This window comes from Euleptes europaea, chromosome 5 (genome assembly GCF_029931775.1).
Source record: "Euleptes europaea isolate rEulEur1 chromosome 5, rEulEur1.hap1, whole genome shotgun sequence".
Taxonomy (NCBI): domain Eukaryota; kingdom Metazoa; phylum Chordata; class Lepidosauria; order Squamata; family Sphaerodactylidae; genus Euleptes; species Euleptes europaea.
Window position 1 is genome coordinate 30,796,507 of NC_079316.1, and position 12,992 is coordinate 30,809,498.

Here is a 12,992-nt window from a genome sequence, read left to right on the forward strand (position 1 = left end):
GTTGCATCCCAGCCATGAATTTAGTAAGTGGCCTTATGCAAGCCACTATTCTCAAACTTCCCTTCCTTTCTGTGCAACATGGGGATAATACTGGTCTATCTTACAAACCTGCTGTAAAGATTACTAAAAGTAATGGTCTGAACCATTGAAACATACTATTCAGTTCTATTAATTTAAATGAAGTAGCAAAGCTTGATATGGCAAATAAAACCCAGTTCTTTTTCGGGAGTTTTTCCTATGTAAATGAAACAGTTCTTTAAGTATGCCCTAAAATTCAAGGTTCATAGTAGGGAATCAACACGGCAACATGTGTGCAAGAGTAGGAATAGCATGGGCAACCCAAGCATCACTTCCTGGTTTGCTGCAGTGCTGACTGCTGAACAATCAAGACACTTAAAACGGAACAACATCTTGCAGCTTGGGGGGGGTGGCAAATCTATGGTGAAGACTGCAACTGAAGCTCTAACCGGATACGCAAGAGATTCTTCCTCGCATATACATGTCCCTTCTTTGGATTTGGGTCTTAATCCACAAACTACAAAGACCAGCATACTTGTACCAGTTGTTTTAATCTCACTGATTTCAACTGGGCTACAAGAGTTCGAGAAAAATCTGAATTTGCTTACTACGTGACAGTTGGGATTTCATTTGAGACATCTGTAATAATTATATTTCTTTCTTTGGCTGCACTCAGACGTCATGACACTGTAATTACACCCTGATGGGGCATGGGGCTGTGCTCTTGTGCACCCTTCACTGCTCTAATCTCTCATTGTGCACAGAGATCGATGCAAAAATTCCCAGTTTGATCATGTCCCAATTCACCGTGATCCCTGAATGCAGGCATCTCAGTGAATCATAGACTGTTTACTCCACACAACCTGGGATTCTAACATAGACTTGTGCAGGAAACTTGTGATCCACTGAACTGCCTACATTCCAACATGACAGAGAACCACAGCTTGCTCAAACCGGGAACTTTTGCACCAAGATCTGTGCGCAACACAAAAAAAGAAGCAGCATACATAAATACAACTTCAAGCTTTGTTTATACTCAACTGGAGTTTAACTGCAATTTGTTTGATGTTTGAATGCAAAGCTTATCTGCATCTTCTGTACATCTGTGAAGGTGCATCGTGCTATAAACTGAAAAGTGAAAAGTTGCCCTATTTCACTGTGGTCCAATAAAAATTTGGAAAGAAAGAGGGCAGTTGAGGCACAATAATTTCTTTTCTTGATTTCAGAAAGCAAGGAAGTTTGGGGCAAGTCAATGGATGCTCTTCCTCCAGTGGGTGCCTCCCCACACTCTTGTGTATAACGTAAAATGTTACAAGCATTCACAATTCTGAACTGGTTTTACTTAAGTTGAATTGTTTTTCTGTAGCGCAACCATCTGTCCTGCTCTGACATTGCCACTGTGATCCATGTTACGGTCACCTCCAGATTAGACTACTGTAACATGCTCTACATAGGGCTGCCTTTCAAGATGCTTCAGGTGGTCCAGAATGCGGCTGCTATTTTGTTTTACAAGGTCTCCCTGGTCTACACATATAACATCAATACTTTGGCACCTGCACTGGTTTCCAGTGCCAATTCAAAGTGCAACTTTTGACCTATGAAGCCCTAAATGGTCTGGGACCATTTTACCTGTGTGACCGCCTCTCCAAGTATTACCTCTCCCTCAACTCCTTAGACCATCATTGCGGGGCCTTCTACAGGTGCCTGGCCTGCAAGCTGCCCACCTGTCAACCACCAGGGCAAGCGCTTTTTCAGTGGCTGCCCCTTCTCTTTGGAACCAGCTCCCCAGGGAAGTACACACCCTGCGGGACCTTCCAGCCTTCCACAGGGCACGCAAGGCTGATTTGTTTCGTGCAGCCTTTCTTTAGTGTTACGAACTGGGGAGCTGGCCAGTTGTTTTAATCCTTCAGATTTCGTAAGTAACTACGAAACTTCTTCAGCATGGTTCCTTAAGTTCTAGTGCGCTCAAGTAACTATCCGAAGAGCCCAGCCAAGAAGGTGGCAGCGCCTCTCCGTTGCAAAACTACTTGTTTTGGGAGCAATATCTGTGAAGCTTGACAGAAAGGGCTCCAGGTCGCACCCTTAAGCTTCACTTGGAAATAATTGAAATATTTCAGCGTACCTCTGAGTTAACACGTGTAAGGTTTGCAGTAAATGACAGAGATGGGGGCCATTTGACATTAAACCAGTTGCTTCCAAATAGACGCGCTCATGGGACCAGGCTAAGGTCCAAGCAATTAGCAAATACAAATCTCTGTTCCAACCCAAGCTTGCAGCCAAGCTAGGACCAAGCACTCTGCCTAGTCAGATCCTGAGAGATGCAATCCTCAAGCAGCGCTGGGGAGTTCAAAAGGGCCTACTCCCAAGCACTTGTTGTACAAGCTTGTACCCTTCGTGCCAAACAAAATGTGAAGCTGGACTCCCTCCCCTCTCCCGACAGGGCTCCTTTTGAAGGCTTCGGGCGGACAGGTGAAGCGCCCTCCATCACTATGCCGCAAAAGTGGGGCATGTCGACTTTGCCAGGCAGCTCAAGGGGGGGGGGAGGCCGAGTAAAGGGCAGGTGGGGGGCAACCCTGGGCGGGACACAGGGCAGCAAACGAAGATATTGAGGGCAGAGCCGAACCAGGGAAAAGAGCATCACTAAGAGGCACAATCTCTCTCTCCTCCCCCCCCCATCATCCCATCGCATGCACCTACCCTCGGCTCTCTGCAGCTGCCGCGACTCCTCACCCGCCGAGGAGCAGGAGCCAACTGGCGTCGGGCGACGGAGGCTCCCCTCACGGCCGCGACCCCTCCGCCTCTTTTTCGCGGCACGCAAACGTATCCCTCCGCCCAGGCAACGACGCCAGCAGCGGCGGCCGGCGGCGGAGGGATACTGAGCGGCATTCCCGCAAACGGCGAGGGGGATTATTATTTTTTTTAATTCCCCCTCCGCCCTCCCTCTTCCCAGTTCCCCTCACGCCGTTCGCTGCTGCCGCTGCGGGTCGGTCGGGCCTGGCTTTTCCTGCAGGGAGCGCCCACTAAAAAGAAAAGGAGGGGGGGGGAGAAAGCAGGCGGGCGGCCATCGCGGCAGTTGCGGCCGCCAGCGCCTCAGGTGGCCCCACCCCCCTCGGTCCCCTCCCCCGCCCGCCTGCCGGCCGCCGTCCTTCCCTCCCTCCTTCCTTCCTTCCCTCTCCGTCCGCGGGTGCTGCTCGTTCCTTCTCTTTTTTTTCTCTCTCTCTCTCCCCTTCTTTCCCCCCCTCAGCCTCCCTTTTTCCCTCCTTCCTGTTCTCTCTCCCCCCTCCCGCCCGTCCTCCCGCCCTTCTCCGCCCGCCCGCCCGCCCGCCGTAGTCCCGGCTCCCCCTCCGCCAGGCGCAAGCCGAAGATGGCAGGCTGGCAGGGCTACGTGGATAACCTGATGTGCGATGGCTGCTGCCAGGAGGCCGCCATTGTCGGCTACTGTGACGCCAAGTACGTCTGGGCAGCGACGGCCGGGGGCATCTTTCAGAGCATTACGGTAAGGGGAGGCGAGGAAGGGGATCCGGGGGGGGGAGAGAAGAGAGAGGGGGGGGGAGAGCGCGGCTGGGCTGGAAAGGGAGCGGGGATCCCGGGCAGCAGCCCCTCCTGAGGGGTAGGCTTGGAATTGGGGAGGGGGGCGGCAGATCTGGGGAGCTAAAGAGGGGCGCCTGATCCCACGCGAGGAATTGCAACAGCAGCCCTTTCTCCCTTCCCTCTCTCTCTCTTCACCCATGTGTATGCATGGGAGGGGGGGTATTGCACCCCTCTCTTGCTTTCTTTTTATCTCCCCCCCTCCCCTTGCACACACCTCAGTCGGGAGTGGGGAGATCTGCCATGCTGCGGCCCGCGGCGTGCCCCCCCCCCCTCTCCAAGAGCGCTCCTGCAAAGGCGGCCGGAGGCCCGACCTCCGCTCGGAAGCCAAAGGTGGGCGGGGAGGCGAGGAAAGGCGAGAAATCTCGGAGCTGGAGGGGAAGGAGAGGCGACGGGGGGGGGGGCTTGCAAGAGCTCGCTTCCCCCCCCTCCCCTCCCTTTTCAGGCGACACGCTGCGAACCTCAGCAGCCCCCGGCGCCTTATCCCCTCGAAAGGTGGGCGGCGGAGGGGACAAGGGAAGAAAAGAGAAACCCCGCCGGGAGGGGAAAAGACGCGGGTGGGTGCCAATGGCAGCCAGCGTCTCCCTCTCCTGGCTGCCCCCACTGAAGATTACGACGGCCGTAAAAGCGCCTTTAATAGGAAGGCTCCTGGGGGAAGGGGGCAGCCGGCCTTCGTTAGGCCTGGAGCAAGTGGGCTTCCCCCCCCCCCAAGAAAGAGAGGCTCTTTATCCTTCCAGACTGGACTGGGGGAAAGGCTCGCGCTCGCTGGCTTGCAGGGGTTACCTTGGGGCTCCCTGCCCTAGCTTCGCCCGGTCTGGGACGGGGGTGCCCTTAGGCCGAGGCTCCCGAGGGGACCCATTTTGTACGCCAGGGCTTTGGGGCTGCTTAATTGCCTGCCCTTTGGGGGGGGGGGAGCGAAGCGGTAGCCGGCAACACGGCCAGAGGAGGGGGGGGGGGAAAGGCCGGGCATGGGGGGGAGGGGGGAGAGGAGGATTCTTGGAGAGGTTTTGCGTAGGATTCCCTTCACTCAGGTCCTCGCTGCTGGGTAGGGATTTACGAATCTAGCGTAGGAGGCTTTTGTGAATCCGTTCCTCGCCACTGGCTCCATGTTTTTCGCCTCCAAGATGGCGCACTGCCGCTGATTTTTTTAACCCCTCCTTTTCTCCCTTATTTCCCGCGATATTAATCACCTCTCTTCCTGCACTGCAGTCTTTCTCTCCTTTTCTCTCTCTTCTTTCCATCTTCCGCCCCGCTCCCCGAGCCTGGGCTTACCAAGAAGTGTATGATCCGTAAAGACATTTAAAAGGGGGGGGGGCACTTAGAAGGTTCCTTGTTAAGCGTTCCCTTGGCTATATGGTATTTACAGCCTGTAATGTTAAAATGCATGTCTGGATTATGTAACTTTGTATAGAAGTCGCCCTTTCCTTGCCAGTGCATCAGATATGTAATTTGAACTTGCATTACAATTGGGGTAGTTCCTAGCAGGCTCTTCCTTTGCCCAAATTCCATTTTGGCTAGCTGCCTTGTCTTTTTATGCAGGCAAATTTCATTTGGAAAAGCAATCTCTCTCCCACTAAAAGGGGGCCAGTTCTTGTCTTGCCAGTACTTACTCTTTTGGGGGAGTATGGGCACTGCCATGAACGTTAGTTGTGTTGAAGCATGGTTCAGCTTGTCTTACCTACAACAGGCATAGGAACGGGTTAAAAAAGCGGTGCCCTTGGTAGCTGCTGAGCTAGTCTCTCTCACTACTGCTGGGATGTTGATAGGCGGGCGAGCTCCTGGCTTATGGTTGGGGCCTGCTATGACTCTGCATTTCTACTGGAAGGAGACGCCTCTTCCATCACACAATGTTGGAACCACTTTCTTTGGGCTGCCTTGCTGCTTTCCCCCTGTTTTTGCTGTATAAGCTATTGTTTAGCCCAAAGAAATGGGACTCAGTATTCTTTCCATCTCTCAACTGCTGCTGCATAGAGAGTTTCTTAATTTTTCCTGCTTGCGGAGCAAAGCTGCCATCCCTAGCTGTACTCTGTAAAACCTGTATTTGCTGTCCAAATGGCCGCAGTAGCCTTGGAGTAACTGAAGTCTGAACTCATGCTATGCTATCTGCTTGAGAGAGCAAAAATACACAGGATAATCTTGGATAATACACTTTGCTTTAGAAGCATAGCTTTCATAGCATCTCAAATGCCTCCCGGCTGCCCTGTGAATATTAGTGGTAGATTGCACTTTGTGTCCACATTGCATTTGAACCACCACAAAACAATACTTGTATTGCTTCGGCCTTAACAGGGAGTGATCCTACACTGTGCCTTAATGCCAGTCCTCTCCCTCATGTTCACTCATATCCAAGGTCAGTACCCCCTCATCTGTTGTGTGTTTGGTCAAAACATATCGGCAGTCATAACTCACTGCCATTTTAACTAGTATGAAGATGAAGACAGTTGGGTTATGCATCGCTTTTCTTAACGAACCAGCTTTTGGAGCTGTGTGTGCTCTTTCTTTCCACTAGCCAAAAGGGAACTGTAATCTGCATGTATAGATTAATTAGAATCTGTGTAGGAGACTTTGTCTAAAATTCTCTGGACTTCTCTTTTGACAGCCTGTAGAAATAGATATGATTGTAGGAAAAGACCGCGAAGGTTTCTTCACCAACGGTCTAACTCTTGGTGCAAAGAAGTGCTCTGTGATCAGAGATAGCCTCTATGTGGACGGTGACTGCACAATGGACATCAGGACAAAGAGTCAAGGTGGCGAGCCAACATATAATGTTGCTGTAGGCAGAGCTGGCCGAGGTAAGCTTAAATTCTTCTAATAATGGAAAAGCATGTTGGCTGTAAATAATTTCAGTTGCTCTTGACTGCATTCACCCACAAGATCTTTCTATGAAGTGATCTGGGCTGTCAACAAGCTTTGTGGAAAGCAAGGCTACATTCCGCAGGGTGGAATGAATGCATCAAGATGTGGATTGGCAATCAAAACTCACAATAGTTCAAGTTAGATCTCGGACCTGTGCAGCATAGTTTCTGTGCATCCAGGGAGAGTGTGTGCTTTCTCTCAAACTCTGATTGGTTATTTGACTAAATAGTTCGTAGGCTACTTCTGCTTAGTCAAAGAGTTGTTTTTAATATATAATTAATTTCTGAATTCAGTGCCTGTCTTCTTTCCAACCTTGGACTGCAAGATAACAGTTTAAACAGACTTCTTATTTAAAGTTTGCCTAACTTACTCTTGTGCGTTTCTGCTATCAAACATGTAAGCTGGGTAATGCTAGAAAGGAAGGTTCTCTAACAGCCTGCCTCTGCACTATATTTTATTGAAATTCCCCATTATTTTCAACATAACCATTCCAAGAAGCGTGGTTAAGATAGTGCTCTGAACTTGGATGCATGAGCTTGACTCTTCGTCAGCATACTAACTTACTGGGGTGTGTGTGTGAAAATGGTATGTCTTGTGAAATGAACCCATTACTCAGATCTTTTTGAAGATTGTTTTTATACATATAGTCAGTTTACATTATAAAATGTAACCATCGGATTTCTGTTCTTACAGTTATAACTCGAGTAAATAAAAGGTTTGCAGTTTGTACTTAGTTAACTTTAGCTACAACTGGTGCTTTAAAGCAAATCTATTTCATGTGTTTAACCCATATGGCAAATATATGCATCTACAAATAGATACCAATATATAGTAAGGACATAATATTGTCTTCATCACAAAACAAATGTACATCTTAGTGACACCTGCTGGCATGTTACAGTAGATGCAGGTGAATGTTTTAGTAAAGATCTTCAGGACCCTGCTTATCCTGGTATAAAAATACATTTGGGTTATTTTTGTACTATGAATAGTTCTTGATTGACATAAAAACATTGGACCAAGTAAAGCTGATGTAATGGGTTCATTGGATCTCTAAAGACTGTACAAGAATATGAGCTGCCATCTCTCACCATCTTTGCTTTATTTACCTTGCTAGATATAATCAGAGGGGTTTTTTTTGGCCCTTAATATGCTCCATGATGCTTATTAAAAAACTTAGTCCTATTAAACTAGTGGCTGTTTTGTTTGCCAAACACTTGTTTGTATAAAAGTTTCCCTTTAAACAAAGACTGTTTGAGACAAGGCGTTGATGCTACCTTGACCATTGTTCTAGTGTGCAGTATTTGAATATGCTTGTTGCACTGCTTTATTAAAAGATGGAGTCGTTCCTTTGTCTAACACACCCCTTTTTAAAACTTCTTTTTCTCTTCTTTTTCAGTCTTGGTCTTTGTAATGGGCAAAGAAGGGGTCCATGGAGGCGGATTGAATAAGAAGGCATACTCAATGGCAAAATACTTGAGAGACTCTGGGTTCTAGTTGCTAGGCAGACTGTTAAGTATTAGGGGAAATTGCTATTAAATTTTCCTGGCAGCAAGCTACGTTGTGGAAACTTTATTAGCAATGCAGGGTGATGGGGTATGAACCTGTGTCTCCTTTGTATCCCTCTGTTGGTGGGGAAAGGTGTTACTCTTTCTTTAATTATGTTCATCCTTGTTTCCTTGTGTACTCCAGCATTGGTTATGGTCATGGGAAAGGAAGGTGTCCACGGAGGGACACTCAACAAGAAAGCATATGAACTGGCTTTATACCTGAGGAGGTCTGATGTCTAAGCAGCCTCTCCCCATCCACATAGCAACTGTCTTCATCACCACCCTGTTGTGTTCACAATGCTACCAGACTGTAGATGGTGGTTTATTTACACATCTTTTCCCTAACGTCATGGCTCCAGTTACCCCTTTTTTGTTTGTATGTTAATCACTGTTATTACCCATATCCTGTATCTGGCACCATTATCGCAACACACAGATGATATGCATGATCTGTTGAAGCCTTGGAAGGGGAATCATGTCAAGTCCAGGCTTTGCTTTGTCTTAGCAATTAAAGTGACACTGAGAACTCTAAACCAATCTAAAAACTAAATAAGGTGCAGATTGTACAATCCAGATTGATCAATGCCTCTTCAGCACTTTGAGCATTTACACAGCTCATTAGTCTTCCTTCTGTAGAGCATGATTGGGAGGGAAAAAAGTGCATGCATATCTCTACTTTCTTCCCCCCTTGTCCTCATCTTTCATCTACTTTTTTGTTTGCTTCATCTATAAATATATATATATATACATATTTTTTTTAATACAGTGCCTGGTTTGTTTAACCAATTTGCCGCTTGGAAGCTGTTTAAAAGTGTTGCTTTAGTTTTGTTGTTGCTCTTCTGTGTAGACTTGCAAAACTCTTCATGGTGTCTGAAGGACATCCTGCTTTTTACAAGGGTAACTGCAAAACTATGAAAGGTGCCGATGCATTTCTCCCCTCACCTTACCACCACCATCACCATCTTGAATGAATCCCCAGGGACATTCCATCACTGCAATAGCTCAGGCACGTGACTTTTTTTTTTTTTGCCAGCTCCTGTTCTGTAGTTGAACTGTATAAAAAAAAAGGCTGCCATCATGGACTTTAGATATCCCAGTGTAACCATCTGGAGTGTGTCCGGTTTCAGTTTTTCATAGGACCAATTTTGATTTGCAGTGTGGGGGGTTTTATATGAAACTGCCGTGTCATTGTAGAAAAACTACCACCTTCAGCTATATACTAGTAGGCTAGACCGACTTCAGTCTGGCAGATCATTAACTGGTAAATAAGACTTGCTGCTCCGATACCAATGTGTGTATTGAGGGTTGGTAGCTGTAAAATAAAATGGTCCAAGCGGATACCATTTCAGATCTAATTGTCATTTGGCCTGTCATGCCCTTGCTGCAGAAATTGTGGAGTAACCTGCCTTGTGCACTAGTTATTTAAAACATGTGTAACCAAATTTGTCAGTCTGAGCACGGTACTAACTTGTATGTCCATTTAAAAAAGAGAACTGCAGAACTCTGTATACAAAAGAAAACGGGAGATGGTCTTGGTTGGAATAACTGAGTTGGCTGTCTTGTGATGAATTTTTAATATGTATTCTGTGCCATACTAATGTTTAAAAACAAAACAATGGAACTGTTGCTATTATGAGATGGATTTTAACTGACAAGAACGGTTTCTTCTGAATGGCACTACTTTAGGAACACTAGTATTTGCTTCTATTGTTTGGGCCTTGTGGATAATGTACAGACTTAAAAACAAATTCTTGTTGCTGATTTGTCCCATTTCTTTCCCTGCACTTTGTTACATCTGGGATACAGTCTAACTCATCTGATTTAATATGCATTTCAAAAAATGCCATAACTATTAAACACCTTGTTTACAGACAGATGAAATAAATTTATTCCAACCAAATGAAATAAAGATTGAGTCTGTTTTGTGATTTGCTTCCCCTCCCAATTTTAGAAAACCTCGTTACCTTGTAGTGATTTTTGTCTGTATTGGTAACAGTATAGTGCTATCTTTTTCTGTGGTTTGGCATACATAACCTTGGAGCAGTCCACTGATTGTAATAAAGCCACTCTGGGTCAAGTCTTTATGGTAGGGATGTCGAACTCATTTGTTACGAGGGCCGGATATCACATAAATGTCACTTGGTTGGGCTGGGCCATGTGTACCATAAAATTTAATGCCAGGTACCGGAGATAAAACTTCAGAAGACACAAGCAAAGCCAATCAATGATATTATTTTTTACTTAAAATACAAACATGCTTAAAACAATAACAGTATTTTATTTAACAGTCTTTGATAATTGACACCTCTGGATTGGGGGAGGTGGCTGGCTCGCGGGCCAGATCTGGCCCCCAGGCCTTATGTTTGACACCCATGCTTTATAGTGTAGTAGACTTTAATGTAATAAAAAGCTACTACTGGGACTGTGAAATAGCCTCACTTGATTTCAGTATTAACATATGAACCCCTCCAGTTCTAAGTCTGCGTATCTGGATTGTACTCTCAGGTAAAATAATATCTCTGCTACTACACAAAAAGGCTGTCTTAAGCAGGGTTATTTCTGTAGTATTGCTTTTCTTTGTGAACAGTCTTACAGCCACAATTCTTGTCATTATGAGTTTTCTTTTTGACTTGTAAATTGGAACCCAAAGCTAATGCATGCTGAACTAGAGGCTATCTTCTGGGTTAGATGGGAGGCAGTAAAACAGCAAGGGTGGATACAAGTTTTCAGATTTCTTGACTGCTGGTTGCAGTGGTGAATGTGAACTGTTGCCTGTGAAGATCTTGTTTCCTCTTAAGTACCTTCTCTGTAAATCTATAAAACCCTTGATTTATATCTTTTCCAAAACTTCAGCTTTATCCTTGTCTCGGGCACTGACAAGTGTGTTAGTCTCCTCCTGTATGTATGTAAAGCCTTCTAGTCTTTCCAAGTAAAACTTTCTTCTGCTCCCCAAAAACTGCTTAGAGGCATCCTTACTGTCTGACTGCTTGCTTTAAATAAACAGGCGCTTATTTAAATGCTTTTCTCATTACCACCAAAGTAGTTACAAATTTGCCAGTGGAGATCCTTTTCCCTTCCAGCCTAAGAGCTGTGGGGCTGTCAAGAGTTGTGTGGGAATTTTTCCAAGTGCAGCTATAGTTAATAACAGGCAACACTTAAGATGGCTGCAGATGTTGGGTGTGTGTGTGTGTGTAAAGTGCCTTCAAGTCGCAGCCGACTTATGGTGACCCCTTTTTGGGGTTTTCATGGCAAGAGACTAACAGGTGGTTTTCCAGTGCCTTCCTCTGTACAGCAACCCTGGTATTCCTTGGTGGTCTCCCATCCAAATACTAACCAGGGCTGACTCTGCTTAGCTTCTGAGGTCTGGTGAAATCAGGCTAGCCTGGGCTATCCAGGTCAGGGCACAGATGTTGGTAGCTTTACCTAATAACAGACAAATTGCAATGCTGTATGATCTTAGTGGTTCTCCTTTTCTTCTGATCTATAATTACTGTTGTGTCTGTTCCAGTCTAGGCCAAGACATCACGGTTTACATGCATTATGAGGTCTACTATACACTGCAATCCCAGCTGTTTACTGGTGTCAAAACCTGCTTCAGAAGATGTTAAATTTGGATTGTCAAATTTGCTGCTGCTTGAACATTATAAAATCAAACATGACTTTAAAAAAAAAGCCTTACCCCCTTTAAAAATCTGTATTTTGTAGTTATTACAGTCAAATAGAGAGGAGGAGTCTAGGTATGAGCAATGACCTGTGAAATAAACTGTCCCCACTTCCTACCCCAAAATGTCAGTGAGTTCCTGCCATTCTCATTTGAGTCCTGCCTGACTTTGCAAGATACCTTTTTTCATTTCCTTGGAAGAAATCATTGGCAGTCTTGTGAAGTTTGCTGTTGAGTTCAAGATGATGTGTGTACTCTGGCATATCTTGCAGATAGATCCCTTGACTACATGCTAATCCCTTGCTCTTGTAACTTCTCCGTATTGGTGTGCAGACTGGCTAACTATACTTTTTGACTCATAGACTGTCTCATACCAATGGTAACCATTCCTGTTAGTGTGTAGGATGGTTTACCCAACCATTGGCTAATCACTCCAATTGAATCTCCCTTTCTAGTATGAGAAGGTGAATAAAGCACCCTGTTGTCTGAGATCTCTCACTGCAGCTTGGTTGTCCTCTGTTTTTTGTTTTTTATTGGTGATTTTTTGGTAAATACTTAAGATGCATACATGAGCCAAATTGTGGTTACAACTGATTTCAGTGTTGCTCTTAACTACTGCTTGTTTGGTCTTTTCTTGGTCTGAACCTGCTCTATATGATGCTGAGGCCTAATAAGCTTAAAGAAGTTTACGTGACTAGTTCAGTCATCATTATATTTTAGCTCATTCTGTAAGGTGCCTTTTTATGGCATAGTTACTAAGGATAGTAGCTACCCTCAAGTCCTGTGAATCAGTTGTGTTTTGGACAGTCACAGTGCCTTTGCCTGGATGGCTTTCATTGCAATTGGTGAAATAAAAGGTATGCAATCTGTTACAGGTTGAGTATCCTGGACTGTTTGGGACCAGAACTGGTCATGTACATGATGAGATATTTTGGGGTTGGGACCCAAATTAATTTGTTTTATATTCACTTTATACACATAGCCTGAATGTAATTTTAAACAATATTTTTGATAATTTTGTGTACATTAAGCCATTAGAAAGCAAAGGTGTAACTATCTCATCAGACTTCGGGAAGGCCAGGCGGCGTGGATGTGAGTCAGATCTGCTCCGCCCAGCCTCTTGGAAGTCAGGAAAGACTGGGCGGCGCAGATCTGCCTGCATGCCGGCTCGAAAGGTCTGGTTTTCGATCAATCTGGATATTGGATGTCCGGATAAGGGATACTCAACCTGTACCTTCTTATGAAGGGCATGGGGCATTCTATGTAGCACCAGCAATCTTAGAAATGTGTTGAAGGGGGTTGAATCTTAGAAGGGGGTT

The 12,992-nt window shown here is 45.6% G+C and overlaps 1 protein-coding gene across 2 annotated transcripts; it reads left to right on the forward strand.

Moving 5' to 3' along the window:
- Positions 1-3,329: 3,329 nt before the first annotated feature.
- On the forward strand, positions 3,330-9,921 carry PFN2 (profilin 2). 2 transcript variants are annotated; one of them, XM_056849364.1, is made up of 3 exons: positions 3,330-3,514; positions 6,206-6,398; positions 7,862-9,921. In XM_056849364.1, exons 1-3 carry the CDS (start codon positions 3,383-3,385, stop codon positions 7,957-7,959), a joined length of 423 nt encoding a protein of 140 aa, XP_056705342.1. In that variant the 5' UTR covers positions 3,330-3,382; the 3' UTR covers positions 7,960-9,921. The 2 variants fall into 2 exon arrangements, with proteins under 2 accessions (XP_056705342.1, XP_056705343.1); XM_056849365.1 differs by having other exon boundaries at positions 8,155-9,921.
- The last annotated feature ends 3,071 nt before the right edge of the window (positions 9,922-12,992 follow it).

What these genes read in the sequence shown, in the direction of transcription:
- PFN2 (XM_056849364.1), top strand. Translation starts at nt 3,383, where the DNA reads ATGGCAGGCTGGCAGGGCTACGTGGATAACCTGATGTGCGATGGCTGC. An exon ending in GCATCTTTCAGAGCATTACG is followed by an intron (nt 3,515 to 6,205) that starts GTAAGGGGAGGC and finishes CTCTTTTGACAG; the next exon opens with CCTGTAGAAATAGATATGAT. An exon ending in TGTAGGCAGAGCTGGCCGAG is followed by an intron (nt 6,399 to 7,861) that starts GTAAGCTTAAAT and finishes CTTCTTTTTCAG; the next exon opens with TCTTGGTCTTTGTAATGGGC.